The 16,479-nt window shown below is 38.6% G+C and overlaps 1 protein-coding gene across 1 annotated transcript in view; it reads right to left on the bottom strand.

Annotated features, from left to right (window-relative positions):
• Positions 1-16,479, bottom strand: part of LOC127570772 (sodium bicarbonate cotransporter 3-like) — a 125,724-nt gene that overhangs the window by 38,040 nt on the left and 71,205 nt on the right. The window contains exons 7-10 of the mRNA XM_052016592.1: positions 15,448-15,560; positions 10,529-10,686; positions 5,521-5,608; positions 4,948-5,094 (exon numbers count right to left, since the gene is read on the bottom strand). Coding sequence (XP_051872552.1) covers positions 4,948-5,094; positions 5,521-5,608; positions 10,529-10,686; positions 15,448-15,560 — 506 coding nt within the window. The remainder of the gene's footprint in view (positions 1-4,947; positions 5,095-5,520; positions 5,609-10,528; positions 10,687-15,447; positions 15,561-16,479) is intronic.

Genomic DNA, 16,479 nt, shown 5'->3' with positions numbered 1-16,479 from the left:
AGAGGAATAGATAGAGTGGACAGTCAGCACCTCTTTCCCAGGGCACCAATGCTCAATACAAGAGGGCATGGCTTTAAGATAATGGGTGGGAAGTTCAAGGGAGATATCAGAGGAAGGTTTTTTACCCAGAGAGTGGCTGGGGCATGGAATGCGCTGCCTGGGGCGGTGGTGGAGGTAGGTGCATTGGTCAAATTCAAGAGATTACTAGATAAGCATATGGAGGAATTTAAAATAGAGGGATATGTGGGAGGAAGGGGTTAGATAGCCTTAGGTGAGGTTTAAAGCTCGGCGCAACATTGTGGGCTGAAGGGCCTGTATTGTGCTGCACTGTTCTATGTTCTAAATGGAACAAGGATGAAATAAGGAGAACAGCTATTGAATATCGATTGAGAGAGAGAGAGAGAAGAAAATGTTGTTACTAAAAAGCAGAAATGGAAGGGAAAATACCCCCGAATGGAGACTATTTAAACTATTCTTCAAACTGCTGGCATGCTGAATATGGATCAATGTAAATGAATTTCCCAAAAATTATCAACAGTGGAGAAAATATACTTAAGTTAGCCAGAATGCACCATTTTTGATGAAAATCTACAACTGAAATCCCCTAGAAATGGGAATATCTTCAGCATTTGAGGTACTATACAAAATTTACTTCCTGCACCAGCCTCTCAATTAACCAACATTCATGTGCAAACAGGCATAGAGAACCATTTTATCAGCAGAAGGTTATAGCTCGGCCCCATTCATTACTCACCAGATAACTCACTGAAATGCAATCCAGAGAGCTTATTTTATCATTTTTACTCCAAACCACAGGAACACACGCAACTGTATTGCCATTAACAGCGGTCAAAGATTTTAAATCAGTGTTTTGTATGAACAAAAATAATGTAAATAAATAAACTGTTGTAACTAAATGACCTGCAATGACTTTCAGAATGTGAACAAGTGCAAAATATTGTAAGTTCTGGGAATCTGAAAATGCAGGTAAATGTTCAGGAGGTTAAGAAAATGTTTTAGAAAAGCACAGTCAATGCTTGAAGTCCATGTCACTTAATCAAAACTCAGGAGTCGGAGATAAAGTTTTAAAATGGAGAACAAGGGAGCAGAAAAGGGACGATAGTGCAAGGTCAATGAAGATATTAATGGAATAAGAAAAGAAATAGAAAGGGTGGTCTGGGGTAGGTGCAAGTGTAGAATAACTAACTGAAATTACCAGAGTTAACTGATGTAACTGCTGGAATCCAAATTAAAAACATTGTAAGTGCTGAATATCTGAATTCCAGCTCTCCGATACCACTTGATCCCTCCCTCCGTACCATATCCTCTGGGCATTTTTCCTCTACAATCTCAACCTCCGAGTCCCCTCAACTACACACAGTTTGCTTCTACCTCCTCCACAAGAGTCACGAACAAGACTGCACCAGTGGTGCCACAACATCAGCCTGTTCTTATCCTACAGAACTCATTTATCCAAAATAAATAATTTTTTCTTCCAATGTCCATGGCTCCCAATGCCCTCTTCACGTGAACCGGGGATTTATCTATATTTCTTCGAGTTTAGTACACTCCATTTGCTGCACACAAAAATGTATACATCACGTTTGCAATACAACCTCAGGATTGGTTAGAATCTAATAAAGCAGGAATGAGAGGTAGAAGGGATGCAAGGGTTTAGGGGGGTAAACTTAAAACAGAACTTCCAAGTGTAGCAATTAGAACCGGAGATTCTTAAGAATCCACATTAGAAAAATCACAGAAATTTTGCAAGGGTGTAAGATGAGGACAGATTGCAGACATAGGGAGGGGTGCAGGATTTGAAGACAGGTTTGAGGTTTAAAACTGGAATGTTGCTTAATGTGGATCTAATGAAGGTCAATATTAATAAATGAAACTTGAATTAGGCCACACTAGCAGAGTTATGGAAGTTTACAGAAAGTGCATTGAAGGTAACAAAAGCTTAGGTGAAATCAGGACCCATATGTCCAAAGGACAAGTTAGCCCGTTTTTATCATCATATAAATCCTATATGTGACAGATGTAATTCAAAGGTGGCTTCCCTGATGCATGTTTTAGTCCTGTCCCCTTTTGGAAAAATATTGGAAAGACATTTTTAACATTATTTCATCTGTATTGAATATTGATTTACAACCTCATCCTATTACTGCAATTTTTGGGTTACCAATGATGGAATCTGGCCATTTATCTGCTTCTGCTCATCGTATGATCGCTTTTGTTACATTAATGGCCAAGCGATCCATTTTGTTCAAATGGAAGGATCCAATACCTCCCGCCACTTTTCAGTGGTTCTCTCAAACAATAGCATGTTTAAACTTAGAAAAAATTAGGAGTGGTACTGTTGACCCTTCACTTAAATTTGAGGAAGTTTGGAGTCTATTTATTCAATATGTCCATATGATATAAGCTGACCTTTTTCAGATCCCTTTCAATAATGTTTGAATACAGAGGAGCAGAGTTAATGACATAATAATGTTTCTTTTTAATTGAAGAGATATCAGTCCAGTTTTTTTTTGAAGTTTTTGGTTTCTTATTAATATTTTTTTGATTTGGGGGTTCTTTTCTCATATAATTAAATCTCTTTTCAATTTTCCTTTTGCATTATGTTCACTTAATAAGAGAGCGGGGGGGTCTAGATTACTTTTTTTTACTCCTTGTGATTATATATATTAACTGTTACGATTGTTATCCTGATCTCTTTGCACCATATGTATAATTATTAATGTTATATATATTAATTTGTACTAATTTGAAAATTAATAAAAAGATTGAAAAGAAGAAAAAAAAAGCTTAGGTGAAAGCTTCAGTAGCCAATGAGCTGAGGCAGGGCTGGAGGCAGGGAACATTATGAAGGTAGACAGAAGGTGGCCTTGGCAATGGCACAGATTTATGGTCAGATTTTATAATTGAATATAATACCTAGGTTGAGAGCCATTTAATTCAGCCTCATTCACTGGGAAGAGAGATATAGTCAGTGACTGGGGGAATGACGATAATACATCTTCTTAATACAGCTCAGCAGATCCTGAGTGTTGGATAAGTAACATGACAAATTATAGCCACTCAAGTGTCTATAAGCAGCAAGAAAGTAGTTAAAGTAAACAAATAGTCCCTTAGAGGATGAGACTCAGGAATTAATGGGAATTATGGAAATGGCAGATGCTTTGAACAAATATCTTGTACATGTCTTCACAGTTCAAGAACCTAACAGCATCCCAGTAATCACAGAAAATCAAGATGCAAAAGAGAGAGAGGAACATAAAGCAACATTTTCACTGGAGAAGGTAGCAGGTAAGGTAATGGAAGTAAAAGCTGACAAGCTGCTTGACCAAAAGACTGCATCCTAGGGATTTAAAAGTGGCTGCAGAAATAATGGATGTATTGTTTGTGATCTTCCAAAACTCCCTTGAACTGTAATATATTGACATGAACAGGGTTCTGACAAACTCATGGACAGGAGCCTGGTTAAATGAGCAAGTCTCAGGTCAGCAAACTATAACTATTGGTATGCCACAGGAATCATTACTGTGGTCTCAACTATTTACAATCTATCTTAATGGCTTAAATGATGGGACTGAGTGAACTGCAAGTAAATTTATGATGCAAAGCAGGTGAAAAAGCAGACTGTGGGAAGAAATCAAAGGGTTGCAAAGGGCTAAAGATCCGTTAAATAAATGATCAAAAATCTAGCAGATGGAGTATTGTGTGGAGAAATAATTCACTCTGGTTGTCTTCAGAGTGTCATGTAAATGGAGAGACAAAACTGTCCTTGTGTGGAGAAATCTGTGTCCTCATAAATGAAATACAAATAATTAGGAAGGCAGATAGAACACTGGCCTTTTTGCAAACGGGTTAGAGTGCAAATGCAGTAAAGGCTTACTACACAATCGGATCTCACAATCTACCTCATTGTGACCTTGCACCTTACTGTCTGCACTGCACTTTCTCTGTAATGTAGCACTACTTTGCACTCTGTTACTGTTTTTACCTTGTGCTACCACAATGCACTGTTGTAATGAATTGATCTGTATGGACGGTACGCAACACAAGTTTTTCACTGTACCTCGGTAAATGTGACAATAATAAACCAATTTACCTAGTACAATAGGATGGACTTGTGATCTCACAATCTACTTTGATGTGGCCTTGCACCTTATTGTCTGCCTGCACTGCACCTTTCTCTGTAACTATAACACTATATTCTGCATTGTTATTCTTTTCCCTTGTACTTCCTTAATATCCTGATATGATGAAATGATCTGTATGGATGGCATGCAAAACAAAGTTTTTCCACTGTACCTCAGTACATGTGACAATAATAAACCAATTAAATTTACAGGTGTACAGGAAATTGGTAAGATCACACCTGGAATACTGCAGAGCGTTTTGGTTCCTTGCTCAAGGAGAAACGTGCTTCCATTGCAGGTAGTTCAGAGAAAGTTTAATTAGGTTAATTTTTAGGATGAAGGAGTTGTCTTCTAAAGAAGAACTGAATAGGTTGAGTCTATACCCACTAGAGTTTAGAAAAATGAGAAGGGGTCTTACTGAGACCTGAAAGAGTCTGAGGGATATTTGAAAGGGTAATTGTTGAGAGAATGTATCCCCCAATAAGAGAAATCTAGAATTAGGGGCATACTTTCAGAATAAGGGGTCACCCACTTACAATGATGAAGAGGAGTCACGAAACTTTGGAATGCTCTACACAAGAGAGAAGTGAAGCCAACCTTTTACACATATTCAAGGCCAAAAGAAGATTTTTCAGTCAACGATGACAGGGATTGGACAGCAAAAGTCGTGCTGAGATCAAGATCAGATCCGACATGGAACAGGCTCAAAAAAAAACTGTATAGCATATTCATTCTTCTATTTCTTAGGTTGCTGTGACTGCATAAAGATATCTTTTCATTAGACTGTAATAACGATTCTCACCTGAGAAGGGACACTTTTCGGTGGTTCGATTCGTATTGAAGGATCCCACTCACCCGGTGGGAGTACAGTAACTTGATCTAAAAATTCATCTATTCCTGCCAGCAGGTCTGTACGATCCTTTGCTTTATAGGCAACATCGTGGAAAATCTTTATATATAAATATACATAAACACATTCATTATTTGCTCCTGTTTCAAGTACAGATCCAGTAAGGAAGACTATATTTTTTTACAAACTGCAGTTTTAAAGCAAGCAAAAGTGATTTTAATTATTACAGTTTTCAAAGTTTGCTTATGGTTTAGCAGATTTAATTTGGTTCCCTAAGTAACAGTGATACACAGTAATTATAATGGAATTTATTTACAATTGCAATATATTTATGTATTTTCCAAATTAAGGTCGATCTAATAACTTCTTTTGTATAAACATTTACTTCATAGATTGAGGATTAGCTTAAAAGAGTAATAACAAGAAACAAGGTCTCAGCTTCACAGTATTTTATTTAAAATGCATTGCAGACCCATAAAAGATTCTGAAGGGGTAGATTCCCATAGGGAAAGAAAATACACTTGCCTCATCTGTCATTAAGGTAGCTATTGATCTACCAATCTCATGATATTGCTGTGCTTTGCCCGACGGTCCCAACATAAGAAACAAAAATCTGAAGGGAAGGAAATCGCACGTTAAAAATTAAAATATCTTGTTTTCTATGTATCGCTACAAGTTCTATAACAATTTCTTGTTTAATAATGAGCCAAAAGCCAATTCCTATCATTACATTTTTTGCAGACGGCAGTGTAAATATCAATTACTAACAACATAAACACAATCATTCGATGTCTACACATAATTCCCTGATGTGGTCAGTGAACTTGTGGCACAAGTCTGTACAAAGGGGTATGGTTTAGTGGCCATTACAGAAACATGGTTGCAGGGTGGAGATGAGTGAGAATTGAATATCTAAGTGTATTAGGTAATTCGAAAGGATAGGAAGAAAGGTAAGGGAGGTGGGGTAGCACTCTTAATTAGGAATGAGGTCAGGGTGATAGTGAGAGACAATATCAGATCTAAGGAGCGGAATGTTGAGTTCATCTGAGTAGAGATTAGGAATAGTAAAGGGGTAAAAAAAAAATCACTAGTGGGAGTTGTGTATAGGCCACCAAATAATAAGGTTACAGTGGCACATGAAATAAACAAAGAAATACTTGATGCATATAATGCATCAGTGGTAGCTTTCTTGAACAGCATGTTAGTGAACCTACAAGGAAACTGCTATCTTAGATCTGGTCCTGTGCAATGAGACAGGTAAAATTGATGGTCTTGTAGTTAGGGATCCTCTTGGAAAGAGTGATCATAGTATGATTGAATTTCTCATTCAAATGGAGGGTGCAATAGTTCGATCTAAAACTAGTATATTATGCCTAAACAAGGGAGACTACAACGAGATGAGGGAGGAGTTGGCTCGCATAAACTGGGAACACAGGCTATATGGTGGGACAGTTGAGGAACAGTGGAAGACTTTCAAAAAGATTTTTCATGGTGCTCAGAAGTATATTCCAATTAAAAGCAAGGGCAGTAAGGGTGGGGAGAGCCAGCCTTGGATAACAAAGGAAATAAAAGAAAGCATCAAGCTAAAAGCTTATGCATACAAAGTCGCCAAGAGTAGCGGGAAATTGGAAAACTGGGAAATCCTTAAAAAACAAGAAAGAACCACTAAGCAAGCAATAAGGAAAAGGAAGGTAGATTATGAAAGTAAACTAGCACAAAATATAAAGACAGATAGTAAAAGATCTTATAATTATATAGAGCGGAAAAGGGTAGCTAAAGTGAACATAGGTCCCTTGGAAGATGAAAAATGGGAATTAATATTGGGTAATGTGGAAATGGCCGAGGCCTTGAATGACTATTTTGTGTCAGTCTTCATAGTGGAGGACACGTCTAACATACCAAAGAGAGATGTTATGGATACGATGGGAGGCGAGGACCTTGATACAATCATCGTCACTAAAGAGGTAGTAATGAGCAAACTAGTCAGCTTAAAAGGTAGACAAGTCTCCTGGTCCTGATGGGATGCATCCCAGGGTACTGAAAGAAATAGCGAGACATCTGGATAGAAGTGGTTTCATCAGGCAGACACAGCATGGATTCAGAAAGGGCAGGTCCTGTTTGACAAACTTACTGGAGTTCTTTGAGGATATAATGAGTGCAGTGGATAGAGGGGAACAGGTGGATGTTGTATATTTGGATTTCCAGAAGGCATTCAATCAGGTGCCACATAAAAGACTTATCCATAAGATAAGGATGCATGGAGTTGGGGGTAATGTATTAGCATGGATAGAGGATTGGTTAACCAAAAGAAGGCAGAGAGTTGGGATAAATGGGTGTTTCTCTGGTTGGCAATCAGTGGTGAGCGGGGTGCTGCAGGGGTCAGTGCTGGGCCCACAACTGTTCATGATATACATTAACAATTTGGAAGAGGGAACCAAGTGTAGCATATCTAAGTTTGCCGATGAAAGTAAACTGAGTGGGAAAACAAATTGTGCAGAGGATACGGGATGTCTGCAGAGAGATATAGATAGGTTAATTGAGTGAGGTTAATTGAGTGGGTAGAGGTCTGACAGATGGAGTATAACTTTGGTAAATGTGAGGTCATCCACTTTGGAAGGATAAATAGAAGATCAGATTATTATTTAAATGATGAAAGATTGCAGCATGCTGTTGTGCAGAGGGACTTGGGAGTGCTTGTGCTTGAATCACAAAAGGTTGGTTTGCAGGTGCAACAGGTTATCAAGAAGGCAAATGGAATGTTGGCCTTCATTGCTAGAGGGATTGGATTTAAGAGCAGGGAGGCTATGCTGCAACTGTACAGGGTACTGGTGAGGCCGCACCTGGAGTACTGCGTGCAGTTCTGGTCTCCTTACTTGAAGAAAGATATATTGGCTTTGGAGGTGGTGCAGAGGAGGTTCACCAGGTTGATTCCGGAGATGACGGGGTTGGCCTCTGAGGAGATATTGAGTCACCTGGGACTATACTCGCTGGAATTCAGAAAAATGAGAGGGGATCTTATAGAAACACACAAAATTATGAAAAGGGATAAATAAGATAGAGGCAAGAAGGTTGGTTCCACTGGTAGGTGTGACTAGAACTAGGGGACATGGCCTCAAGATTCGGGAGAAGTAGATTTAGGATGGAGATGAGGAGGAACTGCTTTTCCCAGAGAGTAGTGAATCTGTGAAATTCTGCGCCCAGGGAAGCAGTAGAGGCTACCTCATTAAATATACTTAAGACAGTTAGATAGATTTTTGCACAGTAGGGAAATTAAGAGTTATGGGGAAAAGGCAGGAAGGTGGATCTGAGTCCACGGACAGATCAGCCATGATCTTATTGAATGGCAGAGCAGGCTCGACGGGCCAGATGGCCTCCTCCTGCTCCTGTTTCTTCTGTTCTTATCAAGAAAGTGACAGTCTGCATTTTTTGGATTGATACCACAGTCCAGATGTGAATTGTACTATTTATGAGCAATGTATTGGCTCCAAAGTATATGTTATCCACAATATTTCGGAAAGATATTAAATGAATAAACAGTAAAACTGATACATACCAATTAATATATTGTAGAATTTTTTTATTCCCAGAACATTTAATTGCCATGCACTTCCCCCTACTGTAAAGGATGAGCATGAATGTCATAGAAACACTAAGAAAAATCTTTCGAAGTCATAAAATGTCCTGACTTAGAAATGTCTCAGTGGATCAAAATTCTGGAATTATGGGAGCACCATCACCACAAGAATTGCAGAAGTTCAGAAGGAAGCTCATCACCTTTTTGGAACAATTACAGGCAATAATCATGGTTGCTAGTATTGTCCATATCCAGAGTTTCATAACAATTAATTATAAATCTATGACTTATGCAAATTCATGGTGGGGTGATATATTAACAGTCCATGTAACTGATCTATGTTTATTTTGCTGCTTTTAGCCAAATAACCAGCTCAGAAAAACTTACATAATTTATTTCTTAAAGAATTAGCTTCCCATTGCTTTATTAACTAAATGAAGCAAATTTATTTAACCACAATATTCACCAATCTTTAAAATTGAAGCCAAAACATGGGAATAAATTTGAGATATCATCAGGAAACAAATACTGTATCAGCATGGTTGGCATTCAAAGAGTCTCAATTTGTCAGGCACATTTCAGAAACTTGAGTACTGGTAACTTTGCACTTACTGGACCAACGCCTACACCTCAAGGTTAATGACGGCCAATTTAATTATCACATGAAGTCTTGAGGTATCAAAATATTGCCCTTGATTCAAAAAAAATCCAAGGGCATCTGGAAAAACACTCCCAACATCATCAAAAATCCTTTTCTTGGCAACAAATGGATCAAGACTTCCAATGTTACACAGCAATTTTACTGAAATACGGCTGAAAGGGAGAAATGGAACAACATTCTTACATTTATGTTGTAAATTTAAAATTGAAATAGAAGTCCCATTGTGCTTCACTGAAGCATAATCAAACCAAGATAGAAGCTAAGAAGAAAAGGAGATATTTGGAGTAGCAGGTAAAAACTTGGCTAAAGAAATGTATTTTAAAGAACAGGGGCGGCACGGTAGCGTAGTGATTAGCATAACGCTATCACAGCGCCAGCGATTGGGGTTCAATTCCCACCACTGTCTGTAAGGAGTTTGTACGTTCTCCCTGTGTCTGCGTGGGTTTCCTCCCAGATTCCAAAGAGGTACGGGTTAGCAGGTTAACATGGGTGTAATTGGGTGGCACGGGCTCGTTGGGCCAGAAGGGCCTGTTAACAAGCTGTATGAATAAAGTTTAATGATCATATCAAAGAAGAAATGTAGAAAAGACTAGACTCAAAGGAAAACAGAGTACAGATTGGGATAGGACTCAGTAGGAACTGTGGGCGTGCTATGCTGGCGCCCGAAGAGTGGCGACACGTGGGCTGCCCCCAGCACATTCTCAGTAACGCAAGAAGAGGCATTTCACTATGTGTTTCGATGTAAATATGACTAATGAATTAATATCTTATCAGTGTAGACCTTAAAAGTTGAGGGAAGGATACCATTTTAAATCAAAAACAGTGGAACAAAGGTCACCTCCCAGATGTGCTGGTAGAGTAGAATAATGCAAAAGATATCTAGTTCATGACCATCACTGAAGAAAATGGTACAATTAGCAACTCACCCAAGACTGAATATGGTGCAAGCAAACTGAAAGCACAAAGTGGAAGAATCAAGGGGATATGGATGTGGCGAATTGTGTGTCAATATGCATGTGGAAAGTGACCCTTAGTTTGTAGATAATTTTGAACATGCTGGAGAGAAACAAATGGGACCACAAGGACAGCCAGGTGAAGGGGAAGGTAATGGTAAAGAAACAGAAGGAAAGGCATTGTTGGATATGTTAGTTAGTCATGTAAGTAAAAGTAGAACAAGCATGAACAATCCCACTGCACCGACACTTGGAGGCCAATATGGATGTTAAATATTGCAGAAGAGTATATAATACATAACTTTATATAACCAACATCTCTGTGATCTTTTGTATTAGTTTCACCTGGTTGGAATTGGAACTTCTGTGAGCCCTGTCAGAAGAATGGCAGGAGACAGACGAACAAAGGCTATTATGGGTCTCTCAAGGAAGTCCACCTCTCCTACCAAGACGTTGGAAGCCTCAGCACCTGCTGGAATCTTTTTCATGAAGTTCATGTCCACCTGCAAACATGTGGAGAGGATGAGATAAGATCTTTAGCAATTCAAGATACTCGAGAAACACACAAAACAACTAATTACTTCCTTAACATTGAATAAGACAGAGTTTTGAGCAAAAATTTGTTTGACTTCGAATTCTTTTGTCTTCCATATGACAAATGAATTTAAAAACAAAAGCATACTAAGCTTTTATCTTCTAGAAGTGGATTTTCTTTGCTGAATGCAAGTCAAATTTTCTGAATTTATATTTCACTGAAGGGTGAAAATTGGGAGTTTTACTCAAATGCCATGATAGGATAGGGACTCAAGTCTCTGGTATACCATTTTAAAGCTAAAATCCAGAATCAAAATTTAAACTGATGAAATCAAGCTTCTCTTTGAAGTCATCCTTCTTAATCCAGTCATTTTTATATGGGAAACCAAATTTAATGTTAACAATATCATTACAAAATACTGCAACTTCCAAATATCTGTCAACAAACATTGCTCATTACTTGCTACAAATTCAAGATCCACATTAACTCAACACGACTAAATTAATGACCACTGCACGTTTACTTATGTTGATATATAATAACCATCACCATACAAACTGAAGACTTGACACAGGTTAATATTTAAAAAGGCACACACAAGGGACAAAACAACGTACACAACAGTAGTATACAAGAAGCCATTGAACTAAAAACTTACTGTAGGCCTCTTGCTTCTTATACCAAGCGTGACACAACTACAGTGCCAGGACTCAAACTCCAGTCCAACCAGGAGTCAAGGAAGGCACATTTAAAATCAAAAGGCCAAGGAAAGGCAAAAAGAAAAAAAGGGAAAAACAAGTAAAAAGTCATAAGAGAGATGCAGGCACCAAGATACCTGCTTCAAATTGTAGGCAATAATCTACAAGGAGGGGAAATAAAACTTACGTGAACTACAATTAAAAATGAAAGTTTAACTGAAATCAAACAGGAAAATTTGAGACAATTCAGGAGAAATGTAGATCAAACTGACAAAGAAAGCTTTTTTTTCCTATAATAAGCTACAATTAACACACTTTACCACAAAGTACAACGTATTTTATTAATTGTTAGTACGAGCTAATAAAGTAACAATCTTTATCCTTAACCTACAAGCATGCCATAGCAGAAAGGCAACAAAACACTTGCATTTTTTGAGATCACAAATTAAATTATGTGATCTATATTCAAATAATTAGTGAAAAATCTACTCAGCAAACTTGATCACATTTGATTATTTTTTCCCAAGAACAGGCCATAAAATACTAATTATGATGCAATGAAACAAAACCAGTTAACATTGAGAGAGAAGCTGCTGTAATTTTATCAACTTATCCTCCCACTGGCCCTGGAATAAACAAACTTTGGAATCTCACTAGCAATTCTCTAACTTTTTTTTTAATTTTTACTTACAGCGTGGTAATAGGCCCTTCCAGCCCAACAAGTCCACGCCACCCATTTTAAACCCCCAAATTAACCTACCCGTACATCTTTAGAATGTGGGAGGAAACCAGAGCACCCGGAGGAAACCCACACAGACATGGGAGAAAGTACAAACTCCTTACAGACAGCGACGGGAATCGAACCCCATTCGCTGGTGCTGTAATAGCGTCACGCTAACCGCTATGCTACCGTGCCGCCTTAACTGGTTGCCTTACACTAGCTCCATGATCACAATCCAACATGTACTATTATGGTAGTTCACAGACATTTTTTTTGCATAAGCACAACCTGAAAAATCCTAATTCTTTTGAAAGCCATTCCCTAATATGAGCTACGTTTGATTTTTAGATTTAGAACACAGAACAGTACAGCATAGTATGGGCCCTCTGACCTATATAAACCTACTCCATGATCAATCTAACCCTTCCCTTCTACACAGCCCATAACCCTCCACTTTTCTTACATCCATGTGCCTATCTAAAAGTCTTTTAAATGTCGCTATGGGACATACTGATACTGACATCAGCGATTTCAGTATTTACTGCAGACTGCTCATATACTTCCCAGGTCTACTGAATATATACATTTAAAAGCAGAGCATTTTATCCAGCTGAAGTTACTGAGATACTTATTCCATGGCTGCCTCAGTATTGGCAGCAGTGAATCACTTGAGGCTTTGTTATGACTGTGGCTGACCATTCAGGGTGCTTGCAGGAGACAGGGGTTTGCTATCAGCAAAGATCTCAATTCCGTACAGTCTTCAGAGACTCGACATCCCACCTAGACTACTCTGATGAACAATATGTTTGCAGGCTCAGATTTTCGACAGATATGCGATATTCTGCAGAATATTCAGTTACACTCAGATTGTGCCCAGATTATTCTCTCCCTGGAAGTCAAGACTATGTTGAATCTAAACGTCCCCATCTTTCCAAGCAGTTACAGATGATCTCTGCAAAGCCTTTCAAAACCACAGCCTTGCAGAAGTCACCAAGCAATGCATTCAAAGAAATGATTTCACCTACTTTTATTTTAGTGGGTAACAACTGATATCAAGGACACTGGGATTTTCCAGTGTAGTATACTTACGACGACAGAAAAGGAGGTCACTCAACTCATCAGGCCCATACCTGGCTCCCAGCAAGTAATCACATCAGCCTCATTCTCCTCTCTATTTCCCTGTAACCCTGCAACTTATTCTCTCGCTCTCTCTCACAGACCCATCAACTACCCTTTTTTTTTGCCATTTGCTTAAACTAAGGGGTAACTGACAGTAGATAATTATTTTACTAGAACATCTTTGGAATGCAAGAGGAAGCCAGAACACCTGGTGGAATACCACACAATCATGGGCAGAATATGCAAAGTTTATGCAAACAGCTGTACTATTGTGCCAAAAATGCAGCCAACCATTGGTTGCACTCACATGTCCAATAAGGACTCCCCATAACTTGGAAGTTTTCAGAAAAAGGAAATATTTATATTCTCACAATTTGCAATTGGTTGTTGATCACAAATGCCACATTTCCATGAAGCACAAGACTGCTCTTTTCTCAGGTAGACCACACTGCTGGGCACTTTCAGCAGCCAACATCACTCAGATGTTTAGATACAAGGGGGAAGTGCTTTCCTCTATTTCCCCCGATTCCTCAAACCAGTGAGCTCTCCAATTACAGCCGAACATAGATGCAATGATAGCCAGTGAATGATGAAGAAATTCTTCTTGCAAGTACCAGAAAACAAGTAGAAAATGTCAAAAACAAGATGAGATGAGATTTGTGCCTGCATCAAACTGGGAATGCTCTGCAGTACATTGTAAGAAGTTGCAAAGACTGTTATGTGCTGCATGTTATACAATCTTGCAAACCATGGCCATCAGCCAGTGCCACAGGATGAGTGGCAAGGAGACCAGGAGTCTGAAGGCCTGTCATTGCCACCAATACAGTACACCAATAGTTGGGTATTGGAGTCCAGATCACTTATAAAATTTCCTCACATCTTAATTCGTGTCCACCTGTGCTGATGATAACATATCAATGAATTTCAGTTCCAACTACATAAATAGCTTGCTACAGCACCTTTGCAACTCTTGATGAGTGGCACTTCACTTAAAGAACTCAAACCTCCACATAAAACGATAAGATGGACTCTTGACCTCACAACCTACCTCGTTATGGCCTTTCACTTTATTGTCTACCTGCAATGCATTCTCTATAACTGTAATACTTTATTCTGCACTCTGTTATTGTTTTACCTTGTACGACCTCTATGCACAGTTGTAATGAATTGACTTGTATGCAAGTTTTTCACTGTACATGTGATAATAATAAACCAATTTACCAAAATGTATTTTCTGTCAAGATATCCACTCTGCAAGTGTAAATAGTGATAGGCAAACTCTGCCACATCTAGGTGCTGACATGAAATTTCTTTCCGCATTGCTCCAATGTGCCAAGATATGCACACTTAGAGGATTCTACCGCCATCTCCCGTCAGGCTCTTCTGCTACGCTTGCCACAGAGGATATCCCTCCTGGCCTACATCTCAATGAACAGGATCTGCATGTCCCTTTGAACAAGTGAGAAAACAGTCTTCCTCTCCCCTGCAGCCTGTGTACAGTATGTTGCTGCTGTCTAGCTGACAAGGGGAGTGTGCACTTGAGGACTAAAGCTCTTCCATGCTCACTACGCTATAGAAAACAGATGTTCTAAATTGAAAATGGGGTTCTGCCATACATCATAGAGTTCCCATTATTGTGCTGCTTGCTGGGTACAATACCACCCAAAAGCTTTAGTTCAGTTGATTTTAGCCAACTTGGACCTAATTTTACATTGGCACTAAATACAACCACATTTCAGCACACCAGAAATAGGTGAAATCCAACTTCAAAGCAATTGTCAGAAGTACAAGCTGTTGCTATGGCCAATCTGGCCCCCTCTGTGATTCAAGATACCCTCCAAGAAATTGATGTAATAATTTGTGAGCTAGAAAGAGTCATATCCTCAATTGTCAGTAGTTGGCCAAAGGTACCATAGTCAATTCTTCTTGATCAAATGATCCATTGTAGAGTCTACAACTCCAAGAACTTATAATTGACCTTGGACAACCATGGATATTGAATGAGCCAAGGTAGAGTGTCGCTAGTTATCACAATGAACTAAAGTAGTTATTCAGAAATAAGTCATTTTTAGTAAGGTTAAAGATCAGTTTAAATACAGCTCCAAAGCAATAGGATGGAATTTTTTTTAAATTATGGAAATAAATGCAATACTTACAACTACTTTCTGACACTTTTCATCCAAATAATTACCTTGCTGAAGTCCACTGTGCTGTTTTCTCTACTTGCACTATTACAAGTTGTTTTGTTTTCAATGTTCTTAGTCTCCAAAATACCTGGTGCAGATTGAGGAGATGCTAGAATTCCTGTTTAAGATGCATGGGGAAAATACTTTTAGCAATTTACTCATAAAACGCAGCAGGTAACTCTTATTAACCAAACCATTCAATTGTTAGACATGGTGGCACACAGCGTTACAGCAATCTGTACAATTTATGTTAACTAGTGTGATTAAGCAATCTTCCTGTAAAAGTATTAATTAAACAAACAAAGCTTTGTGTGAGCTGCAAGTGTATTGTATTTTCTCAAAGTGTCACACCATTTAAGAATTCTTTTCCATTATGTGTCATTTTTATTTAAAAAACTGTACAAGAGGACACGATAAGCTGAGATATGAGGCCCTGAAAAGAACAACAACTCAATAATCAAATAGAACAAAGCTTGCTAGAAATGTTAATTGCTTATTTGTCTTTCTTTGGATGAAAGTATAAAAATTCAAAGTAGAGAATGAGGTAACAGATAATATGGGTAGTACTATACTATGATTAAACATTTAATAATATTTTTTCAAAAATGCCAAACTCTGACACATCTGGTGATTGTGGATAGTGTACAAAGGATACAGCGGGATATAGATCAATTGCAGATATGGGCAAAGAAATGGCAGGTGGAGTTTAATCCTGCCAAATGTGAGGTGTTGGGCTTTGGGAGATCAAATGCAAAGGGACAGTACATAGTTGATGGCAGGACCCTTAACAGCATTGAGGTACAGAGGGATCTTGGGGTCTAAGTCCATAGCTCCCTGAAAAAGTGGCTGCTCAGGTTGATAGGGTGGTAAAGGTGGTCTATGGCAAGCTTGCCTTTATTAGCGAAGGCAGGAAATTATGTTGCAGTTTTATAAAGCTCAGGTTAGGCTGCATCTGGAGTACTGCATTCAATTCTGGTTGCCCCATTATAGCAAGGATGTGGAGGCTTTGGAGAGGGTGCAGAACAGGTTTACCAGGA

The sequence above is a fragment of the Pristis pectinata genome, chromosome 5, assembly GCF_009764475.1.
Source record: "Pristis pectinata isolate sPriPec2 chromosome 5, sPriPec2.1.pri, whole genome shotgun sequence".
NCBI classification, from domain to species: Eukaryota; Metazoa; Chordata; class Chondrichthyes; order Rhinopristiformes; family Pristidae; genus Pristis; species Pristis pectinata.
The sequence above is the reverse complement of the archived record's forward strand: the minus strand, read 5'-3'. Positions and strand labels throughout refer to the sequence as shown.